Source organism: Mus pahari, chromosome 8 (genome assembly GCF_900095145.1).
Source record: "Mus pahari chromosome 8, PAHARI_EIJ_v1.1, whole genome shotgun sequence".
Classification (NCBI taxonomy): Eukaryota; Metazoa; Chordata; class Mammalia; order Rodentia; family Muridae; genus Mus; species Mus pahari.
Genome location: NC_034597.1, coordinates 69792338 through 69809543, shown reverse-complemented (window position 1 = coordinate 69809543; position 17206 = coordinate 69792338). Strand labels below are relative to the sequence as shown.

Sequence of the window (17206 nt, the reverse complement as noted above, 5' to 3'; positions counted from 1 at the left end):
ACACCGAGGGCTTGGAGATCCTCTTGGGCCGCCTCCCGCCGCGGGGGCTGGCGAGGCGGCGAGAGCGCGGGGCGTCTTCCCGGGACTGCATGGTGGAGATGGCGGCGGGGCGCCGAGGGCGAGAACGGCTGCAGACGCCCGGCTCCTTCTCACGCCTCCCTCGCCGACGCCGACACAGCGGCGTCCCAGAACAGACTCGGCTCGCGGCCGCGATTACTCAGCGGGGCCTTCGGGGCGGAGCCGCCTGCCTTTATCTCGTAGCCCGCGGCTGACTCACTGTTTGCCTTCACGCCCTTTCTCAGCCCTTAGCTCACCCTCACACGACCCTGGGGTCTAGCCGCAGGAGCAGCTTCCGCCGAGCTGGCGAGACGGGTAGATGCCCGGACGAACTACTCTTCCCAGGTTGCCTTTCGCGCGCCTCGATGCATGACGGGACCCTCTCGCTCGCGGACTATCTGAATAGGCCGATGCCGCTTTGCATCTTGGGAATTGTAGTTCACGTAACCTCTTAATCGCTTTTGTTACTGAATCCTTCACTGAGGTAGAAAGTGGATGGTATCCGGAATTTGATACTTTAGGTTTCAGCCTTGCATAGTGGCATACGTCTTTAGTCCCAGCACCAGGGAGGCTGAGGCAGGGGGATCTCGTGTTTGAGAACAGTTTCGTCTGCATAGAGAGTTCCAGGACAGCTTGTGCTATGTAGCGAGAACCTATCTCACTAAAATAAAATGGCTTTCAAGTCCAGAGTAAAAGTATCCAGTCTATTATTTGTTTGTATGACTTCCTCCTGAAAACTTTATTGAATTTGAAAACTGAGAATATCAGTATTTTGTTTTGTGAAGATGGAATGGTATGTGCAATTTAGAGTTCTTTTGTTGTGGATAGCCCTGGGGCTAATTACACTTGATGTTAATTCCATTCTCCTGTGAGTGGTTGTGAACAAGGAATGAGTCAGCACCCTGGTGATTCCTGTAAACTTGCTACCCACCTTAATTTGTAAAGTAAAGGAGAGCTGATGATTGGGCAGATTTAGGGAAAGTGGAGAGAGAGAGAGAAGATGCAGAGCAAGAGGAAGAAGAAAAGTGGAGCAGAAGCACATGCCTTTAATCCCAGCTCTCAGGAGGCAGAGATAGGCGTATTTCTGAGTTCGAGGCCAGCCTTGTCTACAGAGTGAGCTCCAGGACAGCCAGGGCTATACAGAGAAACCCTATCTCGGAAAAAAAAAAAAAAAAAAGATCTGGAAGACTGCAGTGTAGTAGTAGATCTGCAGAATCTAGGCACACAGCATGTATTCATATTAACTGAGTTGTGTTTTCATTGCTGGGGCGTATTTGGGTTGGAGTTTTACCGCAAAATTATTTTTATCAGAAATATTAAAGTTGTAGACTGTCTTTAAAATGCAAAATCAATCATTACTGTTTTTTACTTACTCCTATAGAAATACATCTACTAATTTGAAGCCATGAGCCATTAAGACTGTAAATTTCTGCAAATAACTAGTTTTTTCATTTGCAGTTTAAATGGAACATACACACACACACACACACACACACACACACACACACACAGAGGTTTTCTTTTTCTGTTGTTGTGAGACAGGGCTTCTCTGTTTAGCTCTGGCTGTCCTGGGATCCATCTGCTTCTGCCTACTAAGTGCTAGGATTAAAGGCAGTCCTGGGATTAAGTGACAGTGGTGGCACATGCTTTGTATGGTGGAATGCGCCTTTAATCCTAGAACTAGAGAGGCAGGTTGGATCTCTATGAGTTCATGCCCAGCCTGGTGTACATAGGGATTTCCAGGCCAGACAGGACTGTACACAGAGAAACCCTGTCTGGAAACAAAGACCACAAAGCTTCTAATTAGGGCTGGAGTTGTTGGGAGACACACACAGCATTTTAATAAAACAATAAAAACACAAATTAACTAAATCCCAAACTTCTGCTCTTCCACACTGTGGTGAAAATAAAGTAAAAATGTTAAGTACTCATCCGGGGAAATATCAGGTTCTATGTATACTGGCAAATAAAAACATGTAAAGATGCCCAAGTCATTATCAGTGAATGCAAATTAAATTCACAAGAGTTCACCACATATTCAGTAGAGTACCTAAAATTCAAAGGATAAATAATGCTTGATGTCTTTTGGTCATTAACTGCCATGACTGTTTCAGTGAGTCCACTCTTCCTCAGCTGAAGCAGGCTTGGTGAGTGAGCTTCCTGCGAGCTTCCCTTCTGTTTCAAATATTTAGTAGCTACAGATTTGTCCTGAACCTGTCATGTAATTTTTTTCAAAAAATTATATAAGCTAGGCATGGTGACTCACACCTACACACCTTTGGAAGAAAATGCTTATGGTTTTTAAAGGGCCTAAAAGAAACAGTTGATTCATCTTATACAATCAATTCTCAATATTTTATTTTTCTTTTTGATGTTACAAGCTTATTTGCTACTTGGAGAGCTGGATTATTTACTGAAACCTAAAATAAACCTCTGTCAAGAGATGTGAGTTTCTTTTATTAAAATGATTTCTATAAAAACTCTGTAGACACATCTATACTTTATGAATATTTATTAAGATTTCCACACCTGTTTTTTTTCTTGATCAAAGTCCACTTCATTTATATAACAAATAATTATTTCACATTTATTTCACTGATTGAAGGCTTTCATCCAAAAATTCGGAAATGGCCTCTTCATCTGCTGATTGAAGCAATCTTTCAATTAGCTGATCCAGGCACTTCTCCCCACGTAAAAATTCCTGATTAAAAAGGGGAGTTATTATGAAACCTGACTATACAGTTTGGATCTCAGGTGTTTCCCAAAAACCCATGTGGTAAACATTTTGGAAAGTGGTAGAAACCTAAATGAGGCAGGTCTGATGGAAGGTGTGTCTCCGAATGGAACTGAAGGATGCGAATGGTCTCCTTTCCATTTTTACCTCCAGGATAGGGGATAATTGGCTTCCTCTGCCACATGCTCCCACCATGATGAACTGTGCAGTCTCAGGCCCAAAACAGGGGGGCCATGTAGTCATGGTGTGATGCTTTGAATGAGAATAGGCCCCACAGGCTCAGAAATTTGAATGCTTGGTTCCCAGTTGGTAGATTAAGATTAGGAGGTGTGGCCTTGGTGGAGGAAGTATATCTCCAGGGATGGACATTGAGGGTTCAAAAGCCTAAACCAGACCTAGTTTTGAGCGTGCATGTGCACACACACACACACACACACACACACACACACACACACTGCGCCTCATGTTGCACATAAGATGTAAGCTCTGAGCCTCTGTTCCAGCACCATGCCTGCCTGCTACCATGCTATCCACTATTATGGTCCTGGATTTATCCTCACAAACTCTAAGGAAGCCCCCAGTCAGATGCTTTCCTTTTATAAGTTGCCTTGGTCATGGTGTGTCTTTACAGGATTGGAACAGTGAGCCACACAGTCTGAAACCTTACGACTGTGAGATAAAGAAATCTCTTCTCTTTCCAGGTTGCTTTTCTCAGGTACACTGATGGAGAGCAGACTAGCATCCCGATAATCAAACAGAGAGCAAACAATTGTCTGCTTCTTCATAGTTATCTCTAACAACAAAGGCTTACAAATATTCTGCAATATTATTAACACAACTGCTAATGTATGGAGAGTGCCAGGTTTCAGTGCTCTCTTTTCCTTAAATAAAATATGAATCTAAAAGAGAAAACAGATGTCTACTTTAATTGCTTAAGTTACCATTTTACTTTGAAATGAAATGGATTGAAATACAAATTGTACTTAAAATCAATACAATGAAATCTGTGACTTTGATTTCCAGTGACTCTGGAGATAAGACAAAGATATCTGAAGGAGCTTTTAAAATTGACCAACTGCTTGTCTTCGAGACCCTCTGCTGAGTGATTTTGACACCAATCTCTGTTAGCACACTATCTTTGAGAGGAATTGTTGCTTGTGACTTCTATCAGTTAAAAAAAGAGTGTGTCTGCCTACTTAAAAAAAAAAAAATAGTGTAATCTAGTATACAGAGGCAGAGGCAGATCTCTGAGTTCAAGGCCAGTCTAGTCTACAAAGCAAGTTGCACTACATAGGAAAACCTGGGTTTGATTCTCAATGCCCGCAAGGTGACTCATCTGCAACTCTAGTTCCAATGCCCTCCACTTTTCTGGGTACCAGGCATGCACATAGTATGCACACATACATACATACATACATACATACATACATGTAAAATATCCATACACATAAAATAAATCTAAAAATTCTAATTGGAAAGCCAAGGGCTGTGATATGGCCTTGCGTGCATGAAGACCTGAGTGCAGATCCTTAGGTAAAACACACACACACACACAACCACAGAGCACACACGTAACCACAGAGCAGGGTGTGTGGTTAGACATAGGCAGATTTCCAAGGTGTCTAGTCAATTGGTGAGCTCCTGGGACCTAGAAAAGACCTTGTCTCAAAAGGTGGAACTGAGGTAGACACTTGACACTGACCTCTGGCTTCTATCCATGTGCACATACATGTAAACAGCCACACAAATATGCCCATGCACATGTGCACACACAATAAGCAAAAAGGAAAAAAAAAACCTCTGGAAAATGTAGAAATCTTGGATTGTTGCAATGGCTCAGCTAGTAAAATACTGTCCTGTGGGCATGAAGACCAAGCTTGACCCTCAGAACCTGTGAAAAATCTCGGTGTGGTGCCATGCCCTTGTAGCCTGCACTGAGGAGGCAGAGATAGGCAGATTCCTGTGCTTCACCGGCTAACCAGTCTATCGCACTTTGTGAGTTCTGGGCCAGTAAGAGACTTTTTCTCTAAAAGCAAGGTGAATCGAGTCTAAAGAAAGACATTAGAGAGCTGGAGAGATGGCTCAGTGGTTAAGAGCGCTGAGTGCTCTTTCAGAGGTCCTGAGTTCAATTCCCAGCAACCACGTGGTGGCTCACAACCATCTGGAATGGGATCTGATGCCCTCTTCTGGTGTGTCTGAAGACAGTGTACTCATATACATAAACTTAAAAGAAAATTAGAGGTTGATCCCTGACCTTGAGGTAAGCATTCCGACATAGAGACAATCTAGAAGTCCTGTGTAATTGCAAAATACTTTGTAATGATGAAGGGATCAAGTCTCTTTAGTCTGCAACTTCCTTTATCTTTTCTTTCTTACTTTTCCCCCCTTCTTTCTGTTTTTTGTTTGTTTAGAGATAGTCCGTAGCACAGGTTTAGCACTCCTTAATTGGCAGAGGGTGACCTTGAACTTCTGATCTTTCTGCCTTCATTTCCCAAACAACTTGCTTTTAAATGGTTCAAAGCCAAACAGATGGATATAGAGAAGGAATGGAGGGATAAACAGAAGGCAAATATAGCAAAATATTCACAACTGCTCAGTCCACTCAGGCTGTGCTGTATTCACTGCAGAAAGTATATATGTCTGAACAAACTCAAAAATAAGGTTGCCGGGCAGTGGTGGTGCATGCCTTTAAACTCAGCATTTGGGAGGCAGAGGCAGGCGGATTTCTGAGTTCGAGGCCAGCCTGGTCTGCAGAGTGAGTTCTAGGACAGCCAGGTCTACACAGAGAAACCCTGTCTTTTTAAAAAAAACAACCTTGAGACAAACAATTCTCCAAATAATGACCCTGGGGAAGGGTGCTTCCTTTAGACTTCCCTGCCATTTCTCTCTTTCAGAATGACTAAAACAGTTTCTTCAAGTAGCTTTCTTGTGTAGAAGTTTGTATACTAGACTTGGGATTAGTGAATTCACATGTTCTCCTAGTTTAGAAATACTCAAAACTGGCTTAGTGGACAAACATTGAGGTTGACGTGTGGAACCCTGAACACTGAGAGCTGTCATTGCTTGTGTTTAGTCTTGAGGATTCTTAATGTTGAGAGTAGGGAAGTGCACACACCTTTCTCTTTAATGAAAGAAATGGGGTGTCTTAATACATTTGTATTCTGGAGGTACCAGCATGGTGTAAAACATCAATTTAATCTGAAAATAAGAAGGAAAAGCACTCTGATTCAGTCTTAGAATTCATATTCGGCTGGAGATGTGGCTCAGAACTTAAGAACACTGGCTGCTCTTCCAAAGGTCCTGAGTTCAATTCCCATCAACCACAGGGTGGCTCACAACCATCTATAATGAGATCTGATGCCCTCTTCTGTTACGCAGACATACAAGTAGACAGAGGACTCATACATAAATACAATTTAAAAAGTTTCACACAAATAATCCATGCTATGCACTTGCTTATAAAAGTCAACATACTTGGAGCTGCAATTAGTATGGTACCGCCGCTTGGATTTCATTTTAGGAACTGATGTAAAAGGGATTCCACTCTGAACACTAATCATAATACCTTGCAAGTTCGTTTGGATCACCCAGGGGGTTGTGGTCATATAAAAGATTCTAGTGCTGAACTCTAAGACGCTAACAAGCTAGTGTCAGAGTGAGACGAGTAAGCAGACAGCATAGATAAATGCAGACAGTTAAAAAACAAAAAACAAAAAACAAAAAAAAAAAACTAAGAAGGCAAGGGCCAGAAGGGCTACTAACAGGAAGGTGGCAGCTGGAAAAGACTGAGTTGGGAAGTAGGCATTTCAACTGAGCCTTTAAAATGGGTATTCCTCGAGCAGAGGGCATTTCACATGACTGAATGTGAGGAGAGACGGAGAGATGAAGTACAGTGAGAGCTCGGGCCAGGGCCACGGTCCAATTGCCAGCCTGGGCTACAGAGTGATATACTGTCTCAAAGAAGGGCAACAGTGCCAGCTTCAGGGGATCTCTAAGACCCCTGGGCGGTCTCCCGGAACCGAAGCGCTGGGGCACTGGGGCTGTTGCTGCTCCCTGGGCCCGAGACTGTGCCTCGGGAATAAATGAGTGACTGTGCACTCTTCTCTTTGTGCTCCTGACCTCCCCTTTGACCCTCCGAGCTGGGAAATGTGCCTTCTGACCTCTTCTCAGCAGTTCACAGAAGTGGGCACAGTCTCTCTCTAGTTTAGAAATCTTGAGAGGCACTCCTTAGGGGCTGCGGCTCACTCAGCTGCCTGAGCCAAGCAAATCAACTGTGGTCAGGGTCACAGTCGGTAGTGCCCAGGCGCGGCTGCTCCATCTGGGATTATGTGGATGGAGTCAGAAGAAGCTAGAGTTAGTGAAAGGGGTGGAGAAGAGCCCCTCTTGCTCACTTTCTTCCGGCCTACTGGGCTGTCCGCTGGCTGCCACTCTCCTGCCGAGGTCTTGCTCCTTCCCCAGTCTCTTCTGTAACATTTCTAAGTTACTCGCTCCTGTCAGTCTCTGCCCTCTTTCCTTCTGACCTGGCCATGGTGTGTTTTTTACTTTTTGGTTTGAGACGGGCCTTGCTATCAGGCCGCCCTCAAATTCATGGTGATTCTTTTCCCTCGGCCTCGGAAGTGCTAAAAAACAACTGAAAAAATATGATGCACTTGGAACAACATTGCCAAATATGTTTGCTTACTATTGTGTTTTATCTAAGCAAAGAGAAGTTAACAAACATTTGCTCCCTCTACCAGGTTGGTGGCCCTCCCTGTAACCCAAGGAATCAGAACCTAAAGCAGGAGCATTACTCTGGGTTCCAGGGTGGCCTGGGCTACAAGAGTAAGACCCTATCTAAAACAAACAAACAACAAACAAACAAACAAACACAAGAACAACAAATGAACCCTTAAAAAGGCCTAGGCATTCCTGCAAGAAAGGATTAAAGGTGGGGAGAAGGTGTTTGGAGGGAGCCATTCATGAAGCAATTTGCAGCATCATTTAGGGCTAAGAGCAGCTTCTACCTGACTTATGTGTTTTGTGTGTATGTGTATGTGTGTGATCAGAAGACAACTTGCACTGGTTCCCTGCCTTCCGTATTAAGAATGTGCTCCTGGTCAATGAGCCAGCTCTCTAGCCCTGACTATATTTCTAATGAAGCAAAGGTACATAGAGCATAGTCAGTACTATTACCTTAATGTCACGAACTTCGTACGCTATCCTGTGGTCAGTGACTCTATCCTGGGTGAAATTATATGTCCGAATTCTCTCCGACTGGGCTCTTGTTCCCACCTGTCCCATAACAAAAAGAAACTTGTATTTTTAATTTTAAAATTAAAAAAAAAAACCAACAACAAAAAACTTTATATCCACAGACCAAGACAAGAATAGGCAGGAGGTAATCTAAAGTCTTGAGGTTTGGCGTTGGGGAAGGAACTTACTGGGACCATGCATGCTAACCCAGCAAAGGCCCCATCCCCAGCCTACCACACAAACAACCAAACACCGTGGAAGTTTAGCTGTGAAATAAGAATAAACGCCTCTTTGATGTTTCAAGTTCCTTTTGTTTTTAACATTTAAAACTTTTCCTGTCTTTCCTTAGAGTTTTTCATTTTTAAAACTATACTGTGAAATTATATAGCTTAGGGTAGCCTCATTCACAGCAGCTCTCCTGTCTCAGTCTCCCAACTACAGGCACCACCGATGTGAGGCCCACGCCTGGCATGTTCCTTTATCCTCCAGGTAGGAAACCCTGACATTAGGCAATTTCACAAACACTCCAGGGAGCTTCCAGTGCTAGGCTTGACGCAGTCCTGGGGAGAGAGCACTTCGTCCAGTTCATCGTTGGGATGCCCATTTCTAGCTGGTTTCTTAGTATGTCCTGACTTTGCATTTCTGCTGTCACCTTCACATACACTTCTACAAAACTCCAGTTGTATGTTTCCACTTCTGTGAATGGACTTGCTTCATCTTCCTAAGGCATTTTTCTGAACTTTCTGCTGTGGGTCCTTCTTGTCTGCTAAGAGCATGCGCTTAAACTCGGCATTCCAGGCCCTCCTTAACCTCCCCAGCATTACTTCTGAGAAGCACATGGGCCTTTACAAGGCCATGTGTTAGATCACGCCAGTTTCTATGTTACCTAGCTCATCTGAAGGGATGCTCTTCCCTAACAAGTCTTCGCCACCCCGGCCCAGTCACTGAAAGATGTTCTCTGACTCCTTCAAATCTACAACTTGGAATCTCACCACATGCGATGGTTACTGGCATGCTCAGTCCACTCCTGCCCATGCAATGGTTACTGACATGCCCAGTCCACTCCTGCCCCTAACAATAGTCCCCCACACAGCACTCTCTCAATTGCTTCATTTTCAAGATTAAAGAAGCACGTTTTTGGATCTTTCCTTCCCTCTCCACCTTCCACGGCCCCAAACTCTCTTGTTCTTTCTCCATATCCTCACTATATAGCACAGGTTGATCTGCAACCAGAGATCCTCTTGCCTCAGACACCCCAATACTGACTCATTTTCTTAAAGCCTGAGGCAAACAAATTTGACATGACCAAACATCTGATTGGGAGGATTTGAAAAGTTACAGAGTTCTAAACTCAGTCACAGTCATCATGAAGAAGGGGCTGTGCGTGCTGAAATGGTCTCTCGCCTATCCCTTCTGCCAAGCTGGGTTTGGGAAGCATCATATTCGGACCCCAGTCTAGACCACTTGGATTGGAATCCAGTCTGGAAAACTTTCTGGGTGACTAGGGAACCAGGGTTGAATACTGGGCACTAGATAAAGACCACTGTATGACTGACTGGTGAAGAAGTTTCCAAACAGTAGAAACTGCTACTAAACAGCTCACAGGCAGACAAGGCAGTCAGAGGTCTTTCTGACCACTCAAATGAGACCTAATACACAATCAATCCCTTCACTTCTATTGCATAGAGGGCTAAGAAATCTAGAAAGACAAACAGGGAAAGGGTTCCTATCATGATGAACACAAAGATTAGTATTTAAAAGATTGTTGTTGTTATTGTTTTTCAAGACAGGTCTTCTCTGTGTGATAGTGTTGGCTGTCCTGGAACTCACCTTGATCAGGCTGCTCTTGAACTCAAAGATGTGCTTGCCTCTGCCTCCAGAGTGCTGGGATTGAAGGCCTATGTCACCACAGTCTAATATATTTTATATATAACATAGATTTTTGAAATAGGGTCTCACTAGGTAGACAAGCCTGGCCCAGAACTCATATTGATCTTGCTGCCTTGACATCCTGAGTGCTGGGATTAAAGCTCTAAGCTACCACATCCAGCTTTGCATACTATATATAATACTACTGTTGAAGTCTCTAGCCCTGACCTGGTTCTCTGGCACTACTTCTTAGTAATAACTATAGTCACTTGGCTTCAGGCCTGCCAACCGTCCCATGTTGTTGATACAAAAAGAAAGCAGACACAGAAAGTAATTTGGTTCCAAGCAAGGTCAACCTGACCACATATCTGCTCAGCTAGAGGCTTGTTGTATTTTGAGAGCTGCTCTCCTTATAAAATTCTCCAGCTGCAGCCTTCACTCAAGGCCAAGCAAGATAGGGGTCAGGTTGAACCACTGTGTCTAAATTACTAAAGAAACATGGAAAAAAGACAGATCACCCTACAGCTTACCCCATACCTGCGTTTGAGCTCATTGTGGGTTTTCTGGTTTTTGCCTTTATAAGCTGGTCCTGAAAAATGTTCGGGTTGTAGCTCCCGAAGTCTGAGCTATGGTCCATCAGTCTTGGGGTGTGTGTTCAATAAACTATCCCTGTCTGATTGAGATCAGTGTTTGTATGATTTGTGGGGTGACTCTTGGACCCCAACAACTATACATATATATCAGGCAAAATTGAAGAAGTACCAAAGGGCAGGAAATGCAAAGGCGATTTCCCCAGACTCCAGCAGCAATCTCCCTTCCTTCTCTCAGGAAGGCCATTTAAGTGTGATTAAGACTGAGTTGTAATAAAAACCTTTAAGTATCCGAAAATCTTCAAATTTCAAGAGAAACATTTTGTCTTAAAACCAAGTCTCCTGCTGGGCTCAGTGGCTCATACCTTTAAGCCCAGATCTTGGGAGACAGAGTTCGAGGCCAGCTGAGTCTAGTTCCAGGACAGCCAGGGCTACACAGAGAAAACCTGTCAAGGAAAAAAACAAGCAAAACCAAACCAAACCCAAAACAACTGATTTCAGTTTAAGACAGTTAAAACATAAACACTGTAGGGAAATAAGTAGGGAATACTTCTGTTCATTCATTTACCCATTTACTCCTTTGGAAACTGGCATACGTGAATGCAATCAATAGCCCCTTAGGCTACCTGGACTTAAATATTCCTTGCTTACCAAAACAGCATGTGTCCCCTCTTCTAAGACACTTCTATTCACATGAGGACAGGCACTGCATTTGTGCATAACATGATTTTCCTACAGCATTGCAACTGCTCCACTTGTCTTACCTGCAGTTTTCTAGCATTCTGCTGCTGACACCTGTCTTTCTCGATTATCTGTTGGTAGAGTCTGGCTCGCAACACACGCAAAGCTATTTCTTTATTTTTCAGCTGTGATCGTTCTTGCTGGCACTCTACTACCAGTCCTGAAAGACAAGCAGAAGTTAACTGTCACCTATCATTTCCACGGGCCCAATAAAGAAGAAAGGAGGAACATTTTATTTATTGTTTGTGGGTGACTGGATCTGAGTAGTCCTGGCTGGCCTTGAACTCATAGTCTGCCTCTGCCTCAGGAGTTATGGAATTAAAGGCAAGGGATACCACACCTGGCTGAAGAATATCATAAGGCGAAAGATTAATCAGGGAATTTGACAAAAGACAAGCAACAGTTTAGACTTAGCACAATTTAGAAATTGTTGGCTGGTGATAGCTTTAGTTGCCTACTTAGATTCTGACGTCTGAACGAGATCGTTCGCCCTTTTCTTTTCTTCTTTCAAGATACTCACTATGTAGTCTAGTCTTCTCTGCGCTGGACTCACTATGTAGACCAGGCTGGCCTGTAAGCCACAGAGAACTGCCTACCCCTGCCTCCTAACTAAGCAAGGGGTTAGAGATGTGTGTCCACAAGCTGGTGCCCCTATATCAGCCTCTCAAGTGCTAGGCTTACAGGAGCGCGCTGTGATGTGTGACTCTGCGCTACTTCAGGTGGGAAGGCTGAGGTAGCAGCTAGTTATATTTACTCTTGTTCTCTGAGCATTTCCTCTCTGTTTTTTTTGTTTGTTTGTTTGTTTTCTCATCCGGGTATTTTCCCAAGAACAATCTGCTACCATCCTCTATAGAGTGCTGACCCAACCTTGGTCCTACATAGGGAGCAGGTGGCCTTTCCTCTTTCATTCACAAATACACAAAAGGAGGGCTGATGTTGACAATACACCTTTATGTAAGTCTGGGGATGTAGCTCAGTGACCTGGCATCTGCCAAGCTAGCGAGAGCGAAGCCTGGGCTTCCATCCTTAGCTGTAGCCATTTTGTTCTGTGCCTGCCGGCTATTTCACATTGTGGCTGATAACATGCCCGCCAGTCACTGCCACGCAGAAATGACTTGGCTCGAGGACATGCTGACCACTTTCCCTGTTTTGTTCTATTTGTTCTGAATGTTCTGTATAAGGTTTGCTAATCTTAAGAAACCTCACAAAGCTCTACATAGGAACCATCAAAGCAAAGGTCAAGTGTATCTGTACCCAATTAATGCTACTCAGTTGATCCTGGCGGTGTTGGAGCTCCTTGCTACCCACCCCAATGTCCCGAATGAAAGACACATACACACAGCCACTTCCTAACCTCCACATGGCCAATCCACTCCCCTCCAATATTCCCGAGTTATTACTTACTAAAACCTATATTACATCTTTGCTGCCCTCGTGGAGCATGGTCCTCGTGGAGCACGGTGGCAATGCTCTCTGTCCGCACCTCTCCTGTCCCAGCATGAAATCTCTCTCTCTTTTTCCTCAGTCCCTTGTCCAGGAATCCTAAAAGTCCTGCCCCTGTCTCCCTGCCCAGCCATTGGCCACCAGCAACTTTATTTACCAATCAAAACCTACTGGGGCAGGGTTCCCTCAGTGTCTTACTTGCAGTTGTGCAATTTGGGGGATCCAGATTAACATAATACAAGCAGCATTAGACCAAACCCACAATAGTCAGTATGAACTGTTAGGTCTAAAATGGCTTGAGTCAGAGCTGACCACTGGCCATCCCTTCCTGCACCTGCATATGAGCTCTCGATGGCTTTTGTGCCTGACACTGAAGAATGTTATTAATAAGCCAAACATTTATGCTCTGAATCTCCATGTTCTGAAATTCCCTGTTCACCACCCATCCGCTGCACCTCCCTTACCTCAGGACCAGTCAGCCTAAAGGTCAGCTGACAATACTTTGCCTAGGAAGCCAACAGCTCCCCCCTCCCGCTCCTTGCCCTTTAAACCTTGGGACCTGGTTTTTCCTATAAAAAGTTTACTCTGAGAGCAGACTAAGCCTACAATTAGTCTCCTAAGTCCTTTTTTGAAGTCCTGGACATCCAGCATTATGGTGTGTGTTCAATAAATTACTATTGCTTAACTGAAGTCAGTGTTTGGTTCGAGTGTTGATTTCTGAACTCCAACAAGTACTTCTATCACCCAACTCTACACCACCAACAAAAAAGACCGGTGCACTGCCCATGTGGTTAGAGGCAGATGGGAGACACCTGATGTATGTGCTAAGACCAGCACTCCAGCATGTGATCTTAACTTAACTGCAGCTATTTCTCCAGTCCTGGCTTTACACTTGACAGTGCCTGCTGATCAGTCATAAGGACCAGAGTTTGAATCTTAGTAGCCACAGAAGAGAAGTCAGGTATCTTGGCAAACACTTATAAAGTCTAACTCTTTGGGAACAAACTGCTTCCAGCTTTCATGTATGCAGAGACTTGCACACATGCAAACTCTCACACATTCACATAGACACATACACAGACACACACACACACACAATTTTTTCTTTTTAGAAATTTGAAAATAAATAAAAAAGAAAAAGAAAAATTGAGTCTGAAAGGTGATGCTATTGTACCACATAATAAGTTGGCTAGTGACAGTCTGCAGAGATATGACAGCTGTCCTATACACTCTTACTGCCTACTGAGACTTATCTTTTCCATCATTTATAATTTTCACCCAGCAATAAAACTGTGTAATGATAATTCCTCAGAGTGTATTACTGTTGTGAAACAACGAATGTAAAATCACCTTAACAAATTGAAAAAATCAAAAACAACAAACTTTATAACTTATCAAGGTGGCCAAGTGTCCCGGTATTCAGGACACCACTAATGCAGCAGAGCCTCATGGCACTGGCAGTTCATCTACAAGATAAAAAGGGTCCACAGCAATGGCATGTCTGGGCTGTCTCTCTGTTCCCCTGGGAGCTGGACTGAAGCACCAGTTCTGCAACCACGGTGGTCTGTCCAGGACATCCAAGCGCCTTTCCTGCACAGATAGCCTTACCAGCCGCATCCTTCAAAAGAGGAACTGTTTCCAAATGGAAAGAGAACCCAAATACCACTGGCACATCAGACCCACAGTGCCATTGCTATCTGTAAAAGCTTTGTGCAAAGAACTGCAAACTACCATAGGACCACGCCCTCTGAGTGCTAGCTAGTTAGCTAGTTAGTACTTAAAGGGGAGAGAAAAAAATGAAAGCTGTGGAGGCTTGAATGAGAATGGCCCCACCAGCTCAGATATTTGAATGCTGGGTCCTCAGTTGGCAGAACTGTTTGGAAAGGATTAGGAGGTGTGGCCTGGATCGGGGAGGCTTGTCACTGGGGGTGGGCTTGAACATTTAAAGCCCACACCATTCAGTTAGCTCTCTCTGCCTTGTGCTTGTAGATGAAGACGCAAGCTGTCAGCCACTGCTCGCAGCACCATGCCTGCGTGCTGCCATGCTTCCTGCCACAGTGGTCATGGACTCTAACCCTCTGGAACCGTGAACCCCAGATCAAATGTTTCCTTTTATAAGCTGCCTTGGTCACAGTGTAAGAAGCCTTGCTCACCCGTGGGGACGTGGACAAGCCTCACGGCACTGTCTGTGGTGTTAACATGCTGCCCCCCTGCTCCTTTGGCTCGGAATGTGTCTACTCGCAGATCCTTGGGATCCACTTTCACATCTACCTAGGACAAAGAAGATATAGTGTGAGTAAATTCATAGTCCCACAAACACTTTAATCTGAGATTTTTCAAATAAACTAAACTGTTTAAGTAAACCATGAATTAAAAAAAAAAAACCTTAAAAATAAAACATCAAAGAACCTACTTACCCACGCCCCACCCTCAGCTGAGTCAGGGTTTCTTTGTATAATTCTGGCTGTCCAGGACCTCATTCTACAAATCAGGCTGGTCTCAAATTCAAAGAACCCAAAGATCCACCTGCCTCTGCCTCCAGAGTGCTGCATTAAAGGTGTGTGCTTCTACCACACAGCTAAACACACAGCCAATTTCAATGAGATACTATTTTATTTTGGGGGGCGATGAGGCTTGAACTTAGGGCAGTATGCATGCTAGGCAAGCATTCTACCTTTAAATTTCACCCCACTTAAAGGATTCCGTTTTTTTTTTTTTTTCAAGTGTGGTGGTGGTGCATATCTTTATTTATTTATTTATTTTTAAAGATTTATTTATTTATTATATGTAAGTACACTGTAGCTGTCTTCAGACACTCCAGAAGAGGGCATCAGATCTTGTTACGGGTGGTTGTGAGCCACCATGTGGTTGCTGGGATTTGAACTCCGGACCTTCGGGAGAGCAGTCGGGTGCTCTTACCCACTGAGCCATCTCACCAGCCCAAGGATTCCGTTTTTAAGCACGGACTCAGAATGGTATGAGATGAATGAATTATGTAATCTTTAAAGAGTTTTGATTATCTCATTGATTATCTAGACCATAAAGATGTCTATAATGCACATTACTGATTCGCATTTTCACCAGATCCCCTGTTAGAAACTCACTAAGACACGTGAGACACGTGAGCTACTCCATGTTCTCTTGTTCTTGGCCACAGTCAAGACAGGGTGACTTTCTACCTTCTTGTTTCAGCTCTCACCCAGACAAGCACAGGATGGATAGAGTGGGAGGGGCATGGCAGCGTAGGACAAAGGAGCTTTGACATGGGTTAGCCATACAGTGGAGCAGCCTCAGGCTAAGCACTTCTTCTGAGATTTGTTTTCTCTCTTACAAGGCAAAGAAGATTGAATCTAGTAGGTGGGTTGTTTTTGAGATTGAAGACTATAATCTACATGAGCTATGTATATGCATATGAATGGGTGAATTCTAAACTACTGAGTAAATCCTTAACCACTGCTCCCAAGGCAAAGTGGTCTCTTCCCTTCCCCTCCTCACTCTGTGTGTGTGTGTGTGTGTGTGTGTGTGTGTGTGTGTGTGTGTGGTGGGTCACATTTTAACTCCTTGAATTTTATTTGAAAAGGGGATCTGGGGCTGGAGAGATGGCTCAGAGGTTAAGGGCACTGGCTGCTCTTCCAGAGGTCCCGAATTCAATTCCCAGCAACCACATGGTGACTCACAACCATCTATAAAGGAATCTGATGCCCTTTTCTGGCATGCAGATGTACACGCAGACAGAACAAACAAATAAATAAACTAACCATGTCCTGGGGAAGTTACCTCATCTGGCTGTGGAAGGACAATCACTGACATTGTTCCCGTGTGAATACGCTGCATCCGTGATGACAGGCCCACCTCTGGGATGCGCTGAACTCGATGGATTCCACCTTCATACTTCAAATGCTTATAGACACTGTCACCAGAAATTCGGGCAGCTGCATGATGTAGTCCACCTAAGGAAGAAGACTCAGAAATACTAGTGCAATCTAATTTGAAAAATAACTATCCTTAATCTAAGGCCTGTCTGTCAATTATAGCATATGACACAGAAACCAAAAATATATAAGCTATATTATCCCAATATAGAATATAATAATATATAAAATAAAACAAGTCAAGAATATTACGTATGGTCATCTCTGGGGAGGTGAGTAATAGTGTATTTTATGTTTTACTTCTTGTACTATTTATTTATTTAGAGATAGGCTCCTGCTATGTAATCCAGGCTGGCCTTGAACTCACAATTCTGTTTCAACCTCTTGAATGCTGGGATGTAACATCTGGCTTGTACTTTTTGGATTCTAACTTTTCTATAAAGAAATTTTACTTAGTAATGATAAGAAAAATACCATTTAAGAAAAAAAGGAGCCGGGCGTGATGGTGCACGCCTTTAATCCCAGCACTCGGGAGGCAGAGGCAGGTGGATTTCTGAGTTCGAGGCCAGCCTGGTCTACAGAGTGAGTTTCAGAACAGCCAGAGCTACACAGAGAAACCCTGTCTCGAAAAACCAAAAAAAAAAAAAAAAAAAAAAAAAAAAAAGGAA

At 43.8% G+C, this 17206-nt stretch overlaps 2 protein-coding genes across 6 annotated transcripts in view; both read right to left on the bottom strand.

Annotated features, from left to right (window-relative positions):
• Kbtbd7 (kelch repeat and BTB domain containing 7) overlaps positions 1-407 on the bottom strand; it is a 4627-nt gene extending 4220 nt beyond the window's left edge. Inside the window, exon 1 of the mRNA XM_021203428.2 lies at positions 1-407. This exon is cut by the window's left edge and continues 4220 nt beyond it. Within this exon, the coding sequence (XP_021059087.1) occupies positions 1-91 (91 nt within the window). The 5' untranslated portion in view covers positions 92-407.
• Positions 408-2475: 2068 nt separating this feature from the next.
• Mtrf1 (mitochondrial translation release factor 1) overlaps positions 2476-17206 on the bottom strand; it is a 25525-nt gene continuing 10794 nt past the window's right edge. For 2 of the 5 annotated variants that reach the window (XM_029541647.1, XM_021203808.2), the window contains exons 7-11: positions 16444-16616; positions 14820-14937; positions 11247-11383; positions 7964-8062; positions 2555-2758 (exon numbers count right to left, since the gene is read on the bottom strand). In XM_029541647.1, coding sequence (XP_029397507.1) covers positions 2645-2758; positions 7964-8062; positions 11247-11383; positions 14820-14937; positions 16444-16616 — 641 coding nt within the window. In that variant the 3' untranslated portion in view covers positions 2555-2644. Of the gene's footprint in view, positions 2759-7963; positions 8063-11246; positions 11384-14819; positions 14938-16443; positions 16617-17206 lie in introns of all 5 variants that reach the window. The other 3 variants (XM_029541646.1, XM_029541648.1, XM_029541649.1) reach the window with 3 other exon arrangements.